The following is a 20,667-nucleotide window of genomic DNA, read 5'->3' as shown; positions in this document are numbered from 1 at the left end:
GGACTTTGTGGATTTTTTTTGTTTTTGTCAGCTTCTTTGAGGTTTTTGGCTCATTTTCTTTGCTTCATGACGCATCGTTGCCTACAACTGCCAATCAATATAATTGTGTGCAACAATCTATCGTACTTTATGCTTCATTATTGTTTAACATCCAAACAAACGAGTCACCATTTCAATGTGATTGCTCAACAGCATTCCTAGTGGTCAAAAAAACCACAGTCAACTCGCCAGGCGTTTGAAATGCACGGTAGCCCTTTTCAGATCAAACCATTTGGGATCGACAGGGGAGGGCAGCCTGTATTTCAAATGCAGCCTCAGATCTCGATCAGAGCAGGGGGAGTTTGCCAAATTGGATTAAAGAGCAGATTAAATCAGGACTAATAAGAACACGACGAGATTAGATGCCAGGCAAGAGACGAGGCAGACACTGCACAGAGCTTGACCAGAGGAACAAGTGAGGAGCCAGATATGAAAGATGAAGGCAGAGCTAATGCGTACCGAAGAGCAAGTGGCGAAATAATGGCGAGATGGATAAAAGCGAAAAGGAGCCTCTGAGACCAAAAGATATGAGAGAACATGGAATCGGTAGAAATCTTGTAGTAAAGACAGGGCTAAATACGTGGGAGTGATGGAGATTGGGGAAATGGCATCAGGGTCGAGGAGTTCTTTGAATGGAGTGATGAATAGGTGAGCCATGAGATGAGGACTGACACACAAAAGAAACACGCTGACGTGTTGAGATAAGCACAAAGACAAAGGACATAGAAAATCCGCCTTTATATTTCCTCCCACACACATTCCCACCTAAGTGAAATCCAAGGACACCGTTAATATGGCTCCCTACCCAAAATGATATGAAGATGATATGAGGCTAAGAAAGAGCGGCTGATGCTGAGCAGAGTGACAAGGCTCAGCTCACAACAAACAAAAACAAATGACCAGACAACAAAAGAGCAGGAACAGAGACGCTCTGACAAAGGTGAATTGATCCACTGAAAATGTTTGTGTTTCTGGGGAGATGTTTTGCTCATTTCATTCACAGCCCTTGAGATGGAGAGCCAGTGCATGTTTACTGTATGTTTGAGGGATTTTAAAGAGTGCGTCTTAATGATAAAACAACAACTGTGCTTGTAAGATGTGGCTCATCAAATCTTATTGAAGGTCTGTTTGGCTGTCGGAAAATTGGTGTGCATGCCATCATTCACTGCTACACGCACACACGCACACGCACACGCACACGATTGTCAACGATAGAGAGCATCTTTCGGAGGGGGCATAAACCGACTTTACTAATCCGCATTAAGTTGCCTAATTGCTAATCAAGCGTTTTTGGCATCTCATCAAATTAGCCAATTTACAGAACACGCTCATTTGCTGCCGTCGCCGGGCTATAACGTTCTGTGGAGCGGCCAAATGTCCAGCAAAAAAGGTGACGCACTTTCCAGGTCTGAGAGTAGATAAATGAGCTTCTGATGGATGATATTAGCGATCATTCTTGCTAGCTTCAGCTGTTCCAATCACTATGGTGAGCGACGCGATGGTAAAATCTTCATTACTAGAATGTTGTCCAATAAATGTGATTAAAACAACTGTGTGATTACGTGAACATTATTCCTATCACAATATACACCTACCAACATCGCGACACTGTGACATTGCACTTGTCGCATACGGCCGTACTACGCTTGGAGTTTTATTTGATGGTTTGCTTCCTTAAAGGGGATGTCAACCCTCAAAAAATTATTTGCAATAAAATGTTCTATGCGCCTTCATGAGTCTATACATGGCACTATGATTAATATTTCATTTGTGGAATATGAGTTAAGCAGCAAAATACACCCATCTACTGCCATCTCAGGCGGCGGCCATTTTGTCAACCTAATTTCTGAATCAGAACCATAATTATTTGTTAGCTGAGCCCAGAGCAACTGTGATGTCATTTTCAGTCGACAGCAAGTGGCAAAATGGCCGCCTCCTGAGGTGTACAAAAACTTACGGACTTTACTGCTAAACTCATATCCCACAAACAAAATATTAATCAGAATGCCTTGTTTTGACTACTGGGGCTGCATAGAACATATTCTTGTTTAGAGCCCATCAGCAGCGTCAAAAAGCGAGCTTTACCGGGCTATTTGGTGGACAAAATGACAACTCTACCATTCAGTTGATCTACTTTAGCGCAGTATGTGCTGTTTAAAGTAGTTCAAGCTTTTATTTAGTTAACTAAAAAGGAAATGCTGTGTAAGGCAAAGGTGGAATGTTGTGCGCTTTTGTGTTCATCCACGCTGCTGAAAGTGTCCTTAGCTTGGCCGTGCAACGAGATTGATACGTTCACCATTATACAGTCGCGGTGTGTACATTATTTCCTCTGGGAACATTTAACATGTTTGTTGGCTGTAAAAAGCGGAGGAAGCGATGGAGACAAGTGAAAATGGTAAAGTGGATCAAATTAGACGTTCAATTTGGGCTGTTTATTTTACATATTACTCTTGTGTATTGTGTAAACCCGTGGTTTTGATTTTCCTTCGAAGAAAGTTGGAATAACAGCTCAAGTGACAATGAGAATCGGAAGAAGCCAAATAGTGTATTTTTTTAACGAAGCACTATATTGTTAAAAAATAAACTCTTATATTTTCCAGCAATACCGCAAACTAAGTTTTTTTTGTCTTTTGATATGCTTTTTTGTTTCAGTTTTTGCTGTTTTGTTTAGTTATTCGCTATCGTGTTTTTTCATTTTCTGTGTGTTGTTTCGTTATTTGTTGCTCTGTTTTGCATTTCAGGGCCACTGTAAAGAGGAACATTAATGCATATCCTCTGAAAATGGCCAAGGTGTGCTGGCACGTTCTACTGTTTTTTTTGTTTTTTTTCCACAGCCCAGAAAACAAACACTTAGCATATAATCATCGATCCACGTTCCGTGTTGCTTATCCTGTTCATGGTTGGTGGGTGAATTGGAGCCTATCCAAGCTGTCATTTGGTCACTCGGGCACATGAAGAGGCAAACATCCATTCACACTCACATTCAAATTGTTGAATGGAAACTCAACCCATGAGCTACCTGGACGCAAATTGTTTTATTTATTCAATTTACTCAATTTTCATTTCTTGAGGCTGTTGGTAAAATCAACTAAGTGGTTTTCGAGGAGATTATTCCTTATATACAACTGTATTGCCATGAATAAAATATGTTTTTCCATCCCAAATGAATTAACTAGACCCTAAGGCTACACTTTAAATGTGCTCATCGTTCAAATGCGTTGTTGTTCTTAACATTATCTCTGGCAATTGAGAAAAGCTTTCCAAGAATTCCCATCGTCTCTTATAATGATGCTTGTTGCATCAGCTCAGGACGGAATAATCTACTTAATGCAAAACATGAACTAAATACTTGTATAAATACTTTTACTATAATACCTGGATTGTTTCTCACGCAGCCAGACGTGCTTTCTCTCATCGACTCACACAAACACGCGCACACACACGCTGTGCTAAGCTTCTCAGTCGAGTAACGCAGTGACCCCTCTCTTCATGGCTCTCTGTTTGAGTCCTCTGTCAGTACAATTCCACCTCTGTCCTCCTCCCGCACGTCTCTTTCCATCCATGCTGTCATCCTCGCCCCACACACACCTCTCTCTCTCTCTCTCTCTCTCTCTCTCTCTCTCTCTCTCTCTCTCTCTCTCTCTCTCTCTTCAGTCAGTTTGTTTTGGCAGAGCTTAAACGCCAGCTCATATGAGACTCGGAACTGGCACACGACATGATTCTCATTGCGCCTTGTACCATCCGCATACTCCTACACTTGTTTCATCTCTCATCTCACCTGCGTTGCTCTGGTACTGATACTGTCATAAATATGTGGCATTTGGCTTCTGGAAAAATAAAGGTCCAACGTTACAAAATGATCCAGTCTGGACGATAAGGTGTGTGCTGAACTTTGGCGATGATGTGCGATGGACAATTGGACACATTTATTATGGATTGGATCATGCTTTAACACATGTAAATATACAGCTGTGGTTCAGAATTTTAAGGTTGAATAAATCTAAGATGACCAAGTTGAATTTTTCTGTTTCTATCTATCTATGCATATATTTCTTCCTTCTCTTTAATCACTGAAAAATGTTACCAAGACAAATGTCGAGGCAATTGCTTTACAACTCTGACTCCCATTGTCTGTGATTGAATAGTATTTTTTTTATGTACAACATTGTATATTATTATTATTGTTATTATTTTATTATTTGCTTTATTAATGTGTATTATGTTTGATTGACACAGTTTCATCTGTGGTCGGTTTTTTTTTTTTGCTCTATAAATTAAGTTGAGTTGATTATTAAGGTAACAAATATGGTTGCATTTGCTCAGAAAATATGACTTTGAAAATGTCATTTTGTGTAATGAAATCTTCCAAGTGGTATGGATGAAGCAGTTTGCACTGGCTCGAGTCCCGAGGTGAATGTAATAGTGTTCATTTTCCTCCTTTATTGGTGCATATTGGAAGACAGGCATTGTGTGTCTAGTGCCTGGTTACATGTTGTTGTTTATGTTTCCCGAGGCAAATTTTTCAATACCTGCATTTCTTTTCAAAAGTGCAGTTAATCATGAGTCCCTCATCATCCACTGAGCATCTGTAACAAAATCAATTGCAGATCATCAATATAATTACCATTTTTATTATTATTTGATGTATATTGATGTATATTTCAGGTATTCATTGATCATGTTCATTTGTTATTTATAAGATTTGCCGCTGCAGTACCATCATTACCCAGAGTGAAATTTGCTCGCCAGCTTTTTCAACCGTTTTAACGCTAAAAAGCCAAAGCTCAGTATTTAAACAGAAAATTATATAATCTCTGATTTAGCAAGCCATCCAGCTGTGTAAAATATATTAAACAAATACATAACATTCACCATACAGTGGCTATTACCAATATGAATCACATGAACGCAAGTAGCTCCATTTAACAAAGAATTAATGCCCCAAAAATGTTAATACTCAACAATTAATCAGTCGGTAATAAAAGTGAGTTTCAGCAGCTCGGGAACTTAGCTCTTGTTAACGTTTGTGATTTTTTTTTTTTCCAGCAACTACACCATCAACCAATACACCATCTTATGCCTTTGTGTTTTTCCTTCCCCAGATGGGACTCCGTACACATGGTGGGTGGGCAGGGGCAGTGAAAAGCACTTCTACTGGGGGGGCTCTGGTCCCGGCATCCAGAAATGTGCTTGCGGCATCGATAGAAACTGCACCGACCCCAAGTACGACTGTAACTGTGATGCCGACCAATCACAATGGTAAGTTGGACTGTAATGTCAAACTGTTTGGTTCATGCTCAAACACACAAGGCGCGTTGTTGCCTCTAGTGTGCTGAAATATTGTCTGAAATACACAAATTTATCCTCAAATATACGAAAATCACATCGGCTACTAACAACCCTATGAACAGGTACTTGCTAAGCTAACGAACAGCCTCAATCCTGAGGTTATACAATATAATACAACTTTATTTATATTGCGCATTTCACAACAGCTGGAGCTGTCACGATATTAAAATACGTATACCGTGGAACCTTGGTTTGCACGGACTAAATTGAGTAAGGGATCATCCATTTGAGCAATGGTACGCTAATGTCCATGCTCTCCATTACGTTTTCTGGGGAATTGCACTTGTTAGATAGCCATTTCTGATTTTGCACTCCCTTAGGTTATATCCAGGTCAGCTGGTACTCTCATTTAGATGAGATTGATTATTTTCTTGTCAACACACTTTGTGGCGGGAAATGTAGATTAAGTGGACCGCATGTAACACATGCCTGCCTTCCCAAAGGGAGCAACACGGTTGTCAGGTCGTCTCGCTCAAGGACGCTTTGACAGCAGGGATCAAATCTCCAGGCCTAGAGTTCTGCGGACACCCGTCCTATACCATCTCAGCCCCCGCCGCTATAAGGGATTATTTGGAAATCTTTGAAACAAGATTTGTAGAGTAGCCCTTTTTAACGACATTCCTAAATGACAAATCAACAAACCTGGTTCTGGTCCATGAACCTCTAAATTAATTTGCCAGGTTTCACCCTTTGAGTTACTTCTCAAAGGTCACCCATAGAAATCCTGAACTTTTTTGTTCCCTCAGAAGTTTTGAGAAAGCTCATTTATTCTGAAACTCAAATTGTGAAGGTCAAGGGGCCTATAAAGCACACATTTTGTTTCATGATCACACAATCCATGACTAAGTATTGCAAGTGCCTTACGCACTCACTCAATGTATGAATCTCATCCGCAGCACCTTATTATGCTAATTTTTTTTTTTTGCTCATCTCTTGTCTGTCTATTGTGGCGAGCGCTCTAATTTCCAAAGCAATATTGACAGAATGGTGAATGTCACTCCCCCATGTGTTCAAAAACAGAACACTGACACCACAATCTACCCGTTTGTGGCTGTTTTTTTTTTTTTTTAGCCAGCTGATGGACATTGCTCATGAGCTAACACACTTGGCTATTGCATGATTGCAGCGTATGTTAATGAACATGAGTGGTTTCATTTGCTTTTATGTCTTTTCGATTCATCATGAAAACTGATGGGACTACAAATAAGTCTGATTGATGTTTCCGTGTTTGTCTCTTTTTAATATATATTCCACAATTCTATTTTCAGTTTAGCACCCATGTTTTGGGCTGCACACACTTCTATTATTCTTTTTCTGCAGCTCATTCCAATCATAGCTAAATTAAGTATTCAATCTTATTTTATAATGTCAGTTGAGAAAGGTAATGTGATAAGTGTAATGATGCAGGTAATAAATGTATTCATTTGCCCGATATAATTGATTCTCTTATTAACACGTTATTATCGTGATGAATTCATTCATTTTGGTTCATTTCACCTGCGGAACCACACTTCATCAAGTTCAGAGTTTGACATTTTATTCATCGCATTCGTATTTGACTTTGTTCTCCAGGAGAGAAGATTCTGGTCTTTTGACATATAAGGAACACCTGCCAGTGAGCCAGGTTGCAGTGGGCGACACCAACCGAGTTGGCTCCGAGGCCAAGCTGACTGTCGGGCCTTTGCGCTGCCAAGGAGATGGTGAGTGTTGTCACTGATGTATATATAGAGAGAGTAGGTGGTAATAATGTGCAGTAAAAAACAATTGTCAAAGAGAGCATGCTTTTTTCAGCAAAACTCCACCGGCTGTGTCTGATGGCTTGCTGTTCCACCCGACATCTATGGAAGTGGATTGCTACAACAAATTCGTTTTAGAATTTTAAAGTAACGCTAATTAAAAAATAATAATCATAATCACATGAATTGCACTTGTTGCCGGTTATTGCATGAAATGTAACGAAAGCCCTCTCTGAAATCCAAATAAAATATACAGTGTATATATATATATATATATATATATATATATATATATATATATATATATGGAGGTTACAAGAAAAAGAAGTCAGCTGCATGGTGAGCATTGAGGAGGTTCTTTCAAAGCAAGTTAAAAGGTCACCACTGTGGCTCAAAGCCTGCACACTGCTTTATAATGATCACTTGCTCTTGAAAGAAACTTCAATCTTTGCAAGAGGCCCTGCTCAGGAAGACGAAACACGGAGAGCACATAGTGGATTAGCTGCAGGTATGAAAGATATCTCGGAGCATCAGGCTAAATTAGTGCAGTAGCGATGGCCTAATTAAGAGGAAATATGTGCATTAATGTCCTAAACTGCTGAGAAGACCATCATTTCCCAGATTCTCAGCTGGTTGCAGAGGCATGGTTGTGTAACCTTTTGTGAAGGGTTCAGAAAAGTTTGGATCAAAAGAACACGTCCAGCCTTGTTAGCGCGCTTATTAAAAATGCTCCTGTTGACAGAGCGCAAAGCCTTTTAGTTGTCAGGGCAAGCAAATGGCACTTTTTTGGTGTTAAGTTGGAGACATTTCCCAGGCCAGACATATTTTAAATGGTCCTGATCTTTAAAGGAATGGATCTTGGCATGATTACTGTAATGGCACAGAAAACTTTGAGTTAAAAGTTAACAGGCTGGATTAGACTAACGTCAGACGATCATGGGAAAACTGAAAAGAAATTATAATTTTTTTCTTACATATTCATGAACCAGAAAAACAAACGACAAAAGAGATGCCTGTGCACGAACATGCACTGGAGTCCTTAGCTTTACTGTCCAGTATTAGGGAATATAATATTATATATATATTCTTGTTGTTTGCCTTTGCAGGGTCTTTTTAATTAAACATGCATGCGAGGGACCAATAAGCTTGGACCAATGCCCATCCGTAGAACATTTCAGAACATATACCCTGAATGACATCACGTGTGCATCTGTGAAAGTCTAAAATTATCTGCGGATGCCCAATGTTGACAATATGAAAAGGCAAACTTGTGGGCATCTCTGTTGTCTGCAATGCAAATGTCTAAATGTACTACAACCAATGGAGGGACCAAAAATGGAATATTTCAGGAGCAAAGAAACCTTAAATTAATTCTCATCTTTGCTTTCTTGTGTACCCTTAAAGACACATTTAACAGAGAAAATGTGCGCTTTTAATCGTGCAACTTCTAAGCGCCGGGTTAGTTTAAATTATTTGGAAGGCGAAATTAACATTACCAATAATTTACAGGCAAACTACAACAACTGCCTTTTTCATTTTGTCTATATCATGCTGTAGAGTTAACTTAATTCAAGTACTAAAATGTAAAATAATACCTGCCACATTGTACAGCAACTGAATAGCCAAGAATATAATTTCCTGCCACGCTTTTACTACCATAAATGCCCATGACCCAACAATTCCGATTTCACAACACTTTGTTTCATGTGGAGGCTCAAAAATAAAACACAAAAGACACAATTGTCCACTCCTGTGCTGGAAAGCTTATCATTTGAGAAACACAAAAGAAAAGGAAGAGAGAGAAAAACACATTTTCACAATAAAAAGCCATTATCCTGTGGGATGTGTTACCGGCTGCAAAAATCATCAATGAATTTATTCAAAGATTCCATGTTTTATTATTTCATCATGAACAGTTGGGAAACATGTTTACCCTGCGCAATGAAATTTTTGCTTTTGTGGTCCATATAAATGCCAACAAAATTAATGATGAGATATAAAAACAGTATAAAAAGCATAGAAACACTACGCTATAGAACAACAAGATATAAAAACGCTATGAAGAGAGAAAACGATTTGAAACGAATACAACAATAAAAATACACTTGTGACATAACGCAAAAAAATATAGAAATATAACTGGGATGTGATGTGAACTTGTGCAAAATATGATTGTGCTGCGAATTGTGCAACATGATCACAGGTAGTATTAAAACCTGGATATTCACATAAAGATGAAAATGTTTATAGAGTGCACTTTATGCATTAGCTGCTCTCATTGACGTATGATTATCATCAGTGGATATTAATAATGGGACGGAAACCCACTTCTGGCCTTGCTTAGTCCGTCCTTTTCAACAACTTCTCAATTTCTGTCCCTAAAATGGGCCGTAATCATTTTCTACTATGAAATGTGAAACATTCTAGACAATATTAAACATAGCTTCATAAAAGACTCATTTAACTTGAGCCTTTAATTAGAAGACTTGCGGTTAACTCAGTGCTTCCCAACATGTGTTCAGCCAAGGCACCTATTTTACGTTAGAAAATTAAATGAAAATGAATAGTATGGATACTTAAATAATGAACAATTTATTCTTTTTTTTTTCAGTGTGATTTGTTGCATCTTTAATTAAACACAAAGCTATTACACTCACAGTTAGCCATGACTTATTCCGTTGTGTGAATAGCAACAAGTGATTACACAGGTTTATTTCCATTTTATCCGCCATCTAATGGCTTTGTTCTGCCTTCGAGCGTTTCACTATACGTTGCTGGCATCGATAGATGAAGGTATATTTCTAACTAATAGTGATTATGCCGTAAACATATTCCATGTGTTTGGGTACTGTAGCAAAAAGGAGATTGAAATTACGCTACAGTTAATAGAAAAAAAGGTGGCCTTTGTGTGCAAACGAGTCCATGACATCTTTTGTTCTTGTTTTGTCCAACCTCCCTGCCCATCCCTGCAATAAACAGCAAACAATTGCCACTCTGGTGACGATAGTCCTTGTGACTATAAAGTTGTAATATGAAAAGCCCGTAAGGGAAGTACTGGGGCCATTATTATGGTAATTACCCTCAAGAAGAGGACAATTTGTGCTAATGGTAATAGAAATAGCACATTATTAGAATTAGCTATGTACTGTCCATTGAAGCATTGTTAGAAACCTTTGCAAAGTGTTAAGCCTCTTTTAGACTTTACTGCTTCTGGTTTGACTGGCTCTTAATTAAAAATACCAGGAGAGGGGAACAAGTGAAAGCTGATCATGCATAGCAGTGTGTCCCATAATAAAAGAGGTTGCATTTGAGCGTGTAAGTAGCCTGGCGCTCATACGTATACATTATTTAGGAAGCTGTTTGAGCTCATTTGTGGTGTCTACAGAGGGGGAAGGATGGATCTGAAAATGAACAGATTTATGTATTAATCTTATCTTGATATTTTAACCACTTTCATGTGTTTCTTTGTAGTTTAAGCTTTTTGCTGTGACACACCTCCCTTCAAATCAATGCACTCTGTATGGCGTTTGCGCAAGTGGACGACACCCACTGATTTGACAGCTCTTGCCCTATTGACCATTTGTGCGCTCAATGCTCCTGCGCTGTGTCGTGTTCCTACCTGCGGCGTTTTACGCCCGCTGATTAATTGCAACACTCACCTAACACATCAGTCATGCTTGACAATCTTTTCACAGTCGATAGTGGAAAAGAAGCTCTCACACGAGGGATGAGTTCTCAAACTCATTGAGGATAATCAGCATCACCCATGTTCATGTAGAAAAAGTATATTTTCTATACCATTTGATTTGCACCACAGGCATGATGGAGTCTATTCCGATTAGCTTTGGGTGAAGGGTGGGGTACATCTTGACGTGACCAGCAGAAAATAGTCCTTTATATTTCTTTTGTGTGTTTAAGTGTGTGCGGGCAATGTTGTCTAATGTCAGACGACTGCATTTCAAATCATATATCTAAAGTAGGCGTGGGCAAACTACGGCCCGGGGGCCACATGTGGCCCGTTAAACGTTTTAATCCGGCATGCCGAACTTGAAAAAAACTTAAATGAATAAACCTTGTTAATGTTTTATTTTCTAAATACTGTGGTTTTTTCCAAGACATATATTGTTGTCATGCTTTTATTCACTTTAATTTAAAATTAAATGTATTTTTTTCCTCCGATGAGGTGATGGTACCAAAACACTCCTTCCATCTGCTTCTGGTGCGGCCCCTCTGTCAAATTTTAGAACTCATTGTGGCCCGCCAATCAAAACATTTGCCCAAATCTGCCCTGATCTAAAGGGTTGAAAAGGGAGCAGCAGTTGGAGTCACTGTTAAAATCATAAAAAATGTTAGCTTGCCCGATGTAAATACGACAAATAATAATAAAGTGAAAGATTAGGCCAAAGTAGGCACCTACTGAGAAGGTTTAATGGTTCAAATGATTCCGAACAGTTAAGACCCCTCCATGCCATCCAGCAAGAGATAAACTGGTTGCCTGATTAGCATGCCATGTTGAGGCTCATAGCCGAGACGCAATTTATCAATTTTACATTGTTGTAGAAGAGCAGAATTTTTGAGTCACTCTGATTCCGCTTCGAGAAACAAAACATCCGTTGTTTTCACAACAAATACCTCAAAAGAAACTTAATCAAGGAAACAAAAAGGAACCCTTATGGGGTGACCTGGCTTGGCCCAAAAGGCTGTGGGCCCGATACTGAGCCCCTGTGACCAGGACCAAGTGTCTTTGAGCAAGTTAATGAACCTCCTGACGCCACATCATCGGTAGCTGAATGTGGGGAGTAGCTAAATATTTGGCACCGTACAATTAATGCCTAATTCCATCAATTTTCATTCAATTTACCTTTCTTTCTCCCTTTTCTTCCGCTTCTTGTTTCTTCCCTGGTTTCCAGACAGTTGAGGCTTTTTTGACATATTTGCAAAGTTGGACCCTTTTAATAGATGTGCCACTCCCGTACAAAAAGCGAGCAGGTACCAGTCGGCCAGAGTAGGAGGTCATTTATAGTAATAGGGTATTACTTTTAGTTTGGCGATATCTTGGTTTTTCCTTTTTAAGGAGTTTGGATATTACCTTTGTTTTCCTGATTTTTTGAAGCCCTCTGGAGGCCTCAAGGCCCTAAGCTTTGGCATATCCTGTAAAATCTTGTGAATAAAAGTTTTCCATTTAAAATAATCCAAAATCATCCCACCACAGTGTACAGTACCTATGGAGACAATATCAGCTCCATTGATAATACAATTTGGAATTTAGCATTAATTCATTGCCAAAAGTCTGGTTGGCAACTTGAGGTGTCAAGCTAAAGGTGAAGGAAGCAGCTGCCGCCTCTTGGCATCTTGTAAAAGTGCCCAAGATCCACTAACAGCTTTATTTCCAGAAAAGCAACACGATCCAATGATGTGTGCCTGTTCAAATCATCTCTAGGGTCTTTGCACCTCGACTACAATTCACGCTTTTACCAAAAGGTCGATCTCAAGTGTTATACCGAATGATTGTTTCAAATTCCTCACTTGAAAACAGGAAACTGAATGACTTCCTCTAACTGTTTTTTTTTTTCAACTCATGTCATCCGTTAGTGTTTTTCCCAATTTCTTTATTTTATTTAGAATATTGTTGGAGTTATAAGATGGAAGGTTGGAATAAAGTAGAGATAAAGGGTTATGTTTGCAACTGGGGTTCGACATAACAAAGTACCACGGGTGTTCTGGAAAGTAATAACCTGAGCGTAAGAAAAGCAAACATGGATTTAATCTCCGCTGCAAGGCAGCTTGATCATTACGATAGTAATGCTTTGTGTATCATCTTGTTGACTGCACATTTTTCACACTAAAAGAAATAATGGAGTGGACCGCTGCAATCTCATTGCTTGGCTCAAGTGTAGATATGAGCCTTTTAACGCTCACTGAGATACATTTAAAAAGCACTGAGGCATTCCATGATGAAATAGCACACAGTTAAACTCTCAGTATGTCCGACAGGATGTGGCCTGGTTCTGTTCAGGATGCAGAACATGACAAACCACCTGGCCTGGCTCCTTGCTGGTGTCATACTCATTATGGGCACCTCATCAACAATCTGGCCACGCTCTTACTAATGTCTCATCATCACGGAGCTGCCAACATACAAACAAACCATTATTAAATGACCCATGACATCGCATCTGCTCGTGTGCGTCTGTGTGTGGACGTGGCAGTATGGCCGACACAATTACACAAAGACGGACGGACCCATCTCTCGCCTGATGAGGGACATATTGATTTTGATCTCACTTTATTATCCAGCCAGTGTTTTTTAAATAACTTTAAAATGACGATGACTTTGAGATGTGTGAAGCCATATTGCTGACTAAGAAATGTGAACACGGGACCCATATTATAGTCGGCCCATTAAACAAATATTAGAAATGTCACATTTGAATAGCGACTCGGTACAAGATTGATGCCTCTTATAGTGTGCATGACGCTCGGCTGCCACACGATTATGACTTTCAAAGGGAATGACTAATGTCCTTTGGGGGAAAGTTTTGGTGCCTGGTCGTCTGTGTGAGGTGTAGTCAGGTTTGTAATATATGCAAGAGAAACTGTGTGCACATGGTTTGGCATGAATGGAACTCTTCGCCCAGGCGACTTGAACAGAGAGGAATTAAAAAATAAGTTCAGCCATTAATATTAATAGACGGGATTGAAAATGGATTTTAGGGACTGTAACAAAGTTTTCGGTCGTAATAGAGTGGCTCATGATTGACCTTAAATGAGGCAGTGAGAAAGTAAAAATAATGTATAGAAAATATGTTGTCTTAAACAACAAGGGCTCGTGATTGTCGATAACAAGGAATGAAATTATGTTTTGATTTTTGGGTGAAAGAAATATTTACATATACACATTTGTTTTTCTCATTAATCGCCTTATGAGTTTCTTTTAGGGTGAAATTTACTGAGTTTTTAATTTTGAATAACTCGCCTGGTTATATATGTGGGATCCGTGCAACAAATGAACAAACAAAAATTGCATCGTAAAAGAAATTATGTTTTAATTGCATGCAGCTGCAAAAAAGATTACTTCTTCTTATTGATAAAATGTTCAAATATTTCCATTTCATAATTTAAAAAAAACAAAACAAGGTCACAGTAAACTGTGAATTGAGTGCTATTCACGCATTTCTTGAGATGAAATTAAATTATGGCAAATCACACCGTTTGCAGACACTCACTGACTTGTGAATGTTTGATTGGAAGGGAAAATGATGAGAAACAAAATAATCACAAAAACGGATTGAGAGAGACAGTTCTCAAGTTCGAGCCTAACCATTTAACATACGATAAATTAATATGATTTTGAGATGCAAATGATACATATAAAGCAAATAACATTTCGGAAATTTTCTCACAGGTAAAATATAATTTCCAGAAAATACACAATAAATGTTTCTGTATCATTGAGAAAATATCCATACTAATGAATGTAAGGGTCAAATCAGTTTATCCGTACCATCTGCTGGTGTTAGAACATCGGACATTCTGTTTCATTTGTTGTTCATTTTTTCCTCATCATCTTCTGGTATTTTTCTGTGCATATAATTGTGTGTATCTCAACACAACAATGGCCCTCATACAATAAAATATGCCCTTTGAATCATGGGCGTCTACTATTTATTATGACCAAATTAAACTTGGAAGCTCAAATCAAATAGTTGACACTGAAGACCAGTGCCCAGTCTTGAGCTATTGTAGATTTTGAAAAGGTGGGAGGAATGGGGGGTGGAAGTAAAGCTGCCTCTCCTCACCGTGAAGGTTATGGTACTCTGACTGAGCTGAAACGCTTTAGACAAAGAGCACAAGAGGCAGCATAAACAGAATGACAATTTCCTGTTTGCACCTTGAGAACCAATTAGATAGATAAAATGGCTTGTCAAGGAAAGCACTTATGACTCTATTTGAATTTCACTGAAAGGTACGCTGCTTTCTTGTGTGCTGAAACGTAACATCAAAAATTTTCATGCAGGAACACAAAAGAGGTCAAATTAGATACTTGGAAATGTCACCAAATAACTTTGAGTGGCGACATTAATGGCTTGCCTCCATGTCCAAACTTGTTTCATTGAGAGTATAAACAAAGAATAAAGAATGCAGGGACGACATTTACATTCAGAATTATAGCACACTTAACATCCACTGTTTTTGTGGGGGAAGTTCTGCCTCATGTGCATTAGTCATCCTGTCTTCCTCTCTTGCTGGGTCAATGCCGAGCATGGCTTTCTTCACCCTGACAACCAGGGACTGAATACTCGACCAGAATGTGACGAAGGTACTCAAGGATTTTTTATATTATTTTATTTTTCACTTGTGGAGGCAGTACTTCATCACCAAACCGCTGGGTTACATTTGTCAATTACTATATCTCTGAAATCATTCTGCCAGCCCTTCTCCTATTGGATGGGCTTCTTGAAAACAGCATGCTGCCGCTCTCAAATATTTTTTTTTATTTGAAGCGCCACCTTGCATGTTATGACGAGATATTCCAATGGTATGGTAGGTATTCATGCCCTCGTATCACGGACACAATGAATGGAGTCTTTTCCGGCATATATATATATATATATATATATATATATATATATATATAGTTAGAATGAAGGAGGAGTAATAATTAATAATAAAGTAATAATTAATGCAAAAACTAATGAACCAGATTTACAAAGAACACTGTCTCACTATTTATATATATATATATATATATATATATTGTTTTTTTCTTATTTTTTTATTTATTTACTTTCACATTGAATATGAATAGTAATGGCAAACTGTTCCTAGCAGAAAAACCTCAACTCAATATGTGTGATATTTTATTTTGCGTACTTTCTCCTTTGAGTGATACAATGCAGCATATTGTAGAATGCAGTTAAGCAAAATTCCAATTTCATGTGGCGAGCCATGTTTAATTATCCATTGTGGCCAGAGTGATGAATGTATCACACAGCGCAGCCTACTGGTTTTCTCTCTTAGTAGAAAAGCAGCAAATCAAGCTTGGCAAACTATGTTTACTCTCCAACATTCACTTTCTGTCTAACTCACATTCCCTGCACCTCATAGCTGAGATCCTTTGAGCTCTTTCTCCATAACCTCCCATGCTTTTTTTTTTTCTTCTTGTTGTTTCTCTCCCTCCTCCTGAAGCGTGACACAGCCTCAGGCTGTACTTCTTTATCCTTGTGTCCTTCCTGCTTCGATATGTCGCTGTCAGTCTTTTCGCCCCTTTTCTTGCTGGCGGCTTTTGACGTTTCAGGGAGTGCATACAAATCAATATCAGACTATCGTTGACTTTTTCACCCTCTTTATGTGTGTTTGTGGTCTAATATTGTCAATACAGTGTACAGACGCATTCAGGAGTTCTAGAAACTGTCTTTGGTCCAATAAGAAAGTCTGTGTCTATGTTTTTCAGATGGACTCCATGTTATTTATTTATTTATTTCTTTTGTAGGATAAGATGAGACGCAAGAGCAAAATGTAGTCATTAGCCTCCCTCAGAGTTTTTCACTCACTCAAATGTGGCCTTTGATGTTTCTGCGGTACATTATAATGCACACGCATTTGTTTATTTCTGTGATCGCATCCAGAAATAATCCAAATAGTCCTGTAGTTAAGCGGCAGTCTAAATCTTCGAAACAACATTAATAGTCCATGCATGTTTATACTGTACATGTGTAACCATGGCCGCTATCTGCCCTTGCCCCCGGTGACAGGATGTAAAGTAATCAGGATAACGGGGTCTAAGCTTTGTCATGAGGGAACACTTATCGCCAAGTTTCAGGAGGCACAAACACACACACACACACACACACACTTGATGCAGAGCTGTTGCCTGTGAACACACAAAAACTCTGCTTATGTCTTCTGCCAAAGTGAACCTCATATTTTGTGTCTTGAGACAATGCTTACTTCAATTTTACATTCCAATCACGCAAAGGAGTACGACAGGCTACAATGAAAAAAAACAAAATATTAAACTAAGAGAGTAAAGTAATTCATAAAAAACAAACATTTTTGTCTGCATTAGGAGGAGTTCTGTGAAGGATCTCGTCAAGTTATATTTTAGTGTAGTTTTGATAAACTAAGAAATACTGTTGGAAGCTTTTGAATTCATTTGTTTTCCTCTGTCGTCCACATCACTTCTTAAATCTGATAGCGGTACTTTTCAAATGTCTTCCTCCCTTATGAACTCCCCCCGCAACATCTCCTGAGTAATCAGGACCGCACAGAGCCATGACAAGGCAAAGGGAGGCAGCGACGGTGGCGTCACTTCATCAACCACAGTCTGATAATTCATCAGCAGCTGTTTAGCGTGAAGCTACTTTGTCTTCATTAGCAGCCGCTTCTTCGGCTTCAATCGTAAGTCATTAGAAAAGTTGTTATCAGATGTCGAGCCAGAATTCACTTTCACCTCCGTGTCTCCGCATTCGGAATGAAAAGAAATGATCTGATTGCGCTGCTGTTTTTAAATCATAATGGATTGTTCATTAAATTTCACTGAACCTGCAGAAATTGACAAGCTACATTAAAACCTCTCCATTTAAAGTATGAGTTTTTAATGATGAAATCATTTTACTGATATTAAATGTGGCACATAAAGAAATAGGGGGGGGAGGGTAACTTTCGGCTTCTTCAAGCTGTGATCTCCAATTCTCACTGGAACGGTTCGCAAGTGTGAAGTGATTGGGAGGAAAATCATCACCTTCAAATTTGAGGTCATGCTCCTCAGGCAGAAATAGGCCAGGTGCCCTCGCCGGGTCGGCAATAAGATTCAACCCCAAGTGGAGGAGTTCTAGTATCTTGTTCAAGAGTGTGGGCAGGATGGAGTGGGAGGTGGATCGGTGTTGCACCTGTTGTAATGCGGACTCTCTTTCTATTGGTCTGTCCTGGTGAAGAAAGATTTACCAGTTGATCTGCGTTCCAATCCTCACCTACGGTCACGAGCTGTTGGTCATAACCAAAAGAACAAGATACAAAAAAGGACTTTTCTCCGCCGGATGTCCTGTCCAGTCCCTCTATTAGAGATACCGTGAGATGCTTGGTCATCTGGGAAGGACTTAACAGTTCAGCCGCTGCTCCTCCACTTTGAGAGGAGCCAAGATGAGGTGGCTCGGGCATCTGGTTCGGATGCCTCCCAGTTGAGGTTTTCTGGGGCATGTCCCACCAACCCAGAACTTGCTAGACTGTGTCTCTTGGCCCGAGAACGCCTTGAGATTGGGAGGAGTGCCTGGGGAGAAGGGCTTGCCTCCTGAAATTGCTGGAGTATAAAATGGATGGATGGATGGATGGATGGATGGGTGTAGGTCAGGGGTGGGCAAACATTTTGGTTGGTGGGCCACAATGGGTTCTAAAATTTGACAGAGGGGCCGGACCAGGAGCAGATGGCTACTTTGGCCTCATCTTTCACTTTATTATTATTTGTCGTATTTACATTGGGCAAGCTAAAATTTTTTATGATTTTAACAGTGACTCCTACTGCTGCTCCCTTTTCAACCTTTTAGATTTGGGCAAACTTTTTGATTGGCGGGCCACAATGGGTTCTCAAATTAGACAGAGGAGCCGGACCAGGAGCAGATGGATGGAGTGTTTTGGTAACCTTACCTCATCAGAGAAAAAATAATAATTTTGAAAATGAACCAAAGTATTAAAACAAAATATCTGTCTATGACACACCATAGTATTTAGAAAATAAAACATTAACAAGGTTTATTAATTACATTTTTTTCAAGTTCGGCGGGCCGGGTTAAAACATTTAACGGACCGCATGTGGCCCCCGGGCCATTGTTTGCCCACGCCTGGTGTAGGTATAGGATGCTTGTGTCTTCTAAATCTATCTCCCTGTTTGATTTTACAGATAACTACTGGAACGCCGCTTCGTTCACCACCCCATCATCCTACCTTCACTTTGCCACCTTCCAGGGGGAGACCAGTGCTGACATCTCATTCTATTTCAAGACCAGTGCTCCGTATGGGGTCTTCCTAGAAAATCTGGGCAACACAGACTTCATTCGTTTAGAGCTAAAATGTAAGTTTTCGATTCTTCACACACACCAACCATTTGTGAAACGCTATCAGAGCTATTATTGATTAAGTTGAAAATGTAATTGCATCAAGTGTGTATATTTTGGAATTCTGTTTCAGGTAATTATTTTTCCACATGCTTTATTTTCCTTGAATAATAGACAAAAAAAAAAAAACTTTGTTAAATAGGCACTCAAAAATGATCCTCCATAAGATTTTAATGTAATGACACGCTTGAGGACATGCCCGCATAGCCTCTGTCAATTTAATTGTGTGTTTTCACACACGGATACTTTCACAATGTAATTACATCCACTTCACGAGTTAAAACACTGGCCCTTGCAAAGATAATAAGATTCTGTGTTTTTTGTTCCAATTTTTGGAGGAACTTTCTTAATCACCCGACCGGGTGGCACTTGTTTTTCCCCCCTTCATTCCAAAGCTCAAGGGGGTCATTAATAGGATCTGGAGAGATTCAGTTGACTGGGATTGGCTAAAGTGGCGGAGAGAGCATCCTTTCCTGATTGGCTAAAAAAAAAAAAAAAAAAAAAAAACTTATGTGCTGCAAGTTTAAAGGTTTTCTGTGGTGTGAAAAAATTTGGCAAGGCATCTAACAGCAGAAGCTCGTCGGCCTCCAACTTGATCTTTTTCTGTGCCACCTTTGTTGGTCTTTAGTTGCTCATTTTTGTTTTAGTTAGTTTTAGGGAAGCTCTTTAGTTTGCATGCCATCTTTACCTGCCTTTTGATTTTGACCCATTTCTCTAACCTTTTTGTTTAACACATGGTGAATTGTCACGATCTGTGTTTGTTGTTTTTGGTTCAGTATTCAGTTTCATGTTTTTTCCTTGTGGCTGGTGTGTCTCGTCATGCTCATTGTGTCCACCTGTGTTTGTTTACCCAAGCCTCAGTGTTAACCAATCAGCTCCTTCCAACCTCTTGTGTCTTATCCAGGTGCTCCTCGCTGTCTCGTTATTTTGTATTTAGTTCCCTGGTTGCTTTCAGTTCGGGTCGCTTCATTGTCCCTGTTGTTATTCATGCTAGTTTCGGGTTTTTTTTTGCAAGTTAAGTTAAGTTAAGTCAAGTCGTTGTTTAGTTGATCCCTGTTATTTTGTGTTTTTGGTTTTCCCAGTCCCTTGTTTGCCTTTTTATCTTCAATTAAATACCATTTAAGTTACCCCTGCCTCGCTTCCCGGCATTTAGGTCCTCCTCTTCCTCAATCCTCCACTAAAACTTTGACAGTAAATTGCATTTTTGGGAAAGAAAATTTCCCGTTGGCTAATTTTAGCTATATTAAACCTGTTAAATGTATTATTACTCGGATTGTGTTTTTGGTATTACACCCTGGGGGACCAATGGTGATTTCCTTCCCTTTTATGTTATGCATTTAAGAAGTATGTCCAAAAAGTTTAACCTTGGTTTCATCTAACCTCAACACATTTTCCCACATATGTGCGGAAGGCATTGTAGGTGGAAATTTTAA

At 39.2% G+C, this 20,667-nt stretch overlaps 1 protein-coding gene across 2 annotated transcripts in view; it reads left to right on the top strand.

Annotated features, from left to right (window-relative positions):
• Nucleotides 1–20,667, top strand: part of cntnap2a (contactin associated protein 2a) — a 249,149-nt gene that overhangs the window by 194,793 nt on the left and 33,689 nt on the right. For both annotated transcript variants that reach the window (XM_088282986.1, XM_088282987.1), the window contains exons 16-18: nt 5,142–5,298; nt 6,961–7,088; nt 19,021–19,191. In XM_088282986.1, coding sequence (XP_088139112.1) covers nt 5,142–5,298; nt 6,961–7,088; nt 19,021–19,191 — 456 coding nt within the window. The remainder of the gene's footprint in view (nt 1–5,141; nt 5,299–6,960; nt 7,089–19,020; nt 19,192–20,667) is intronic.

This window comes from Idiotropiscis lumnitzeri, chromosome 19, assembly GCF_059441095.1.
Source record: "Idiotropiscis lumnitzeri isolate Australia: NSW breed Sydney's pygmy pipehorse chromosome 19, RoL_Ilum_1.0, whole genome shotgun sequence".
NCBI lineage: Eukaryota > Metazoa > Chordata > Actinopteri > Syngnathiformes > Syngnathidae > Idiotropiscis > Idiotropiscis lumnitzeri.
This window is presented reverse-complemented; position numbering and strand designations above follow the sequence as displayed.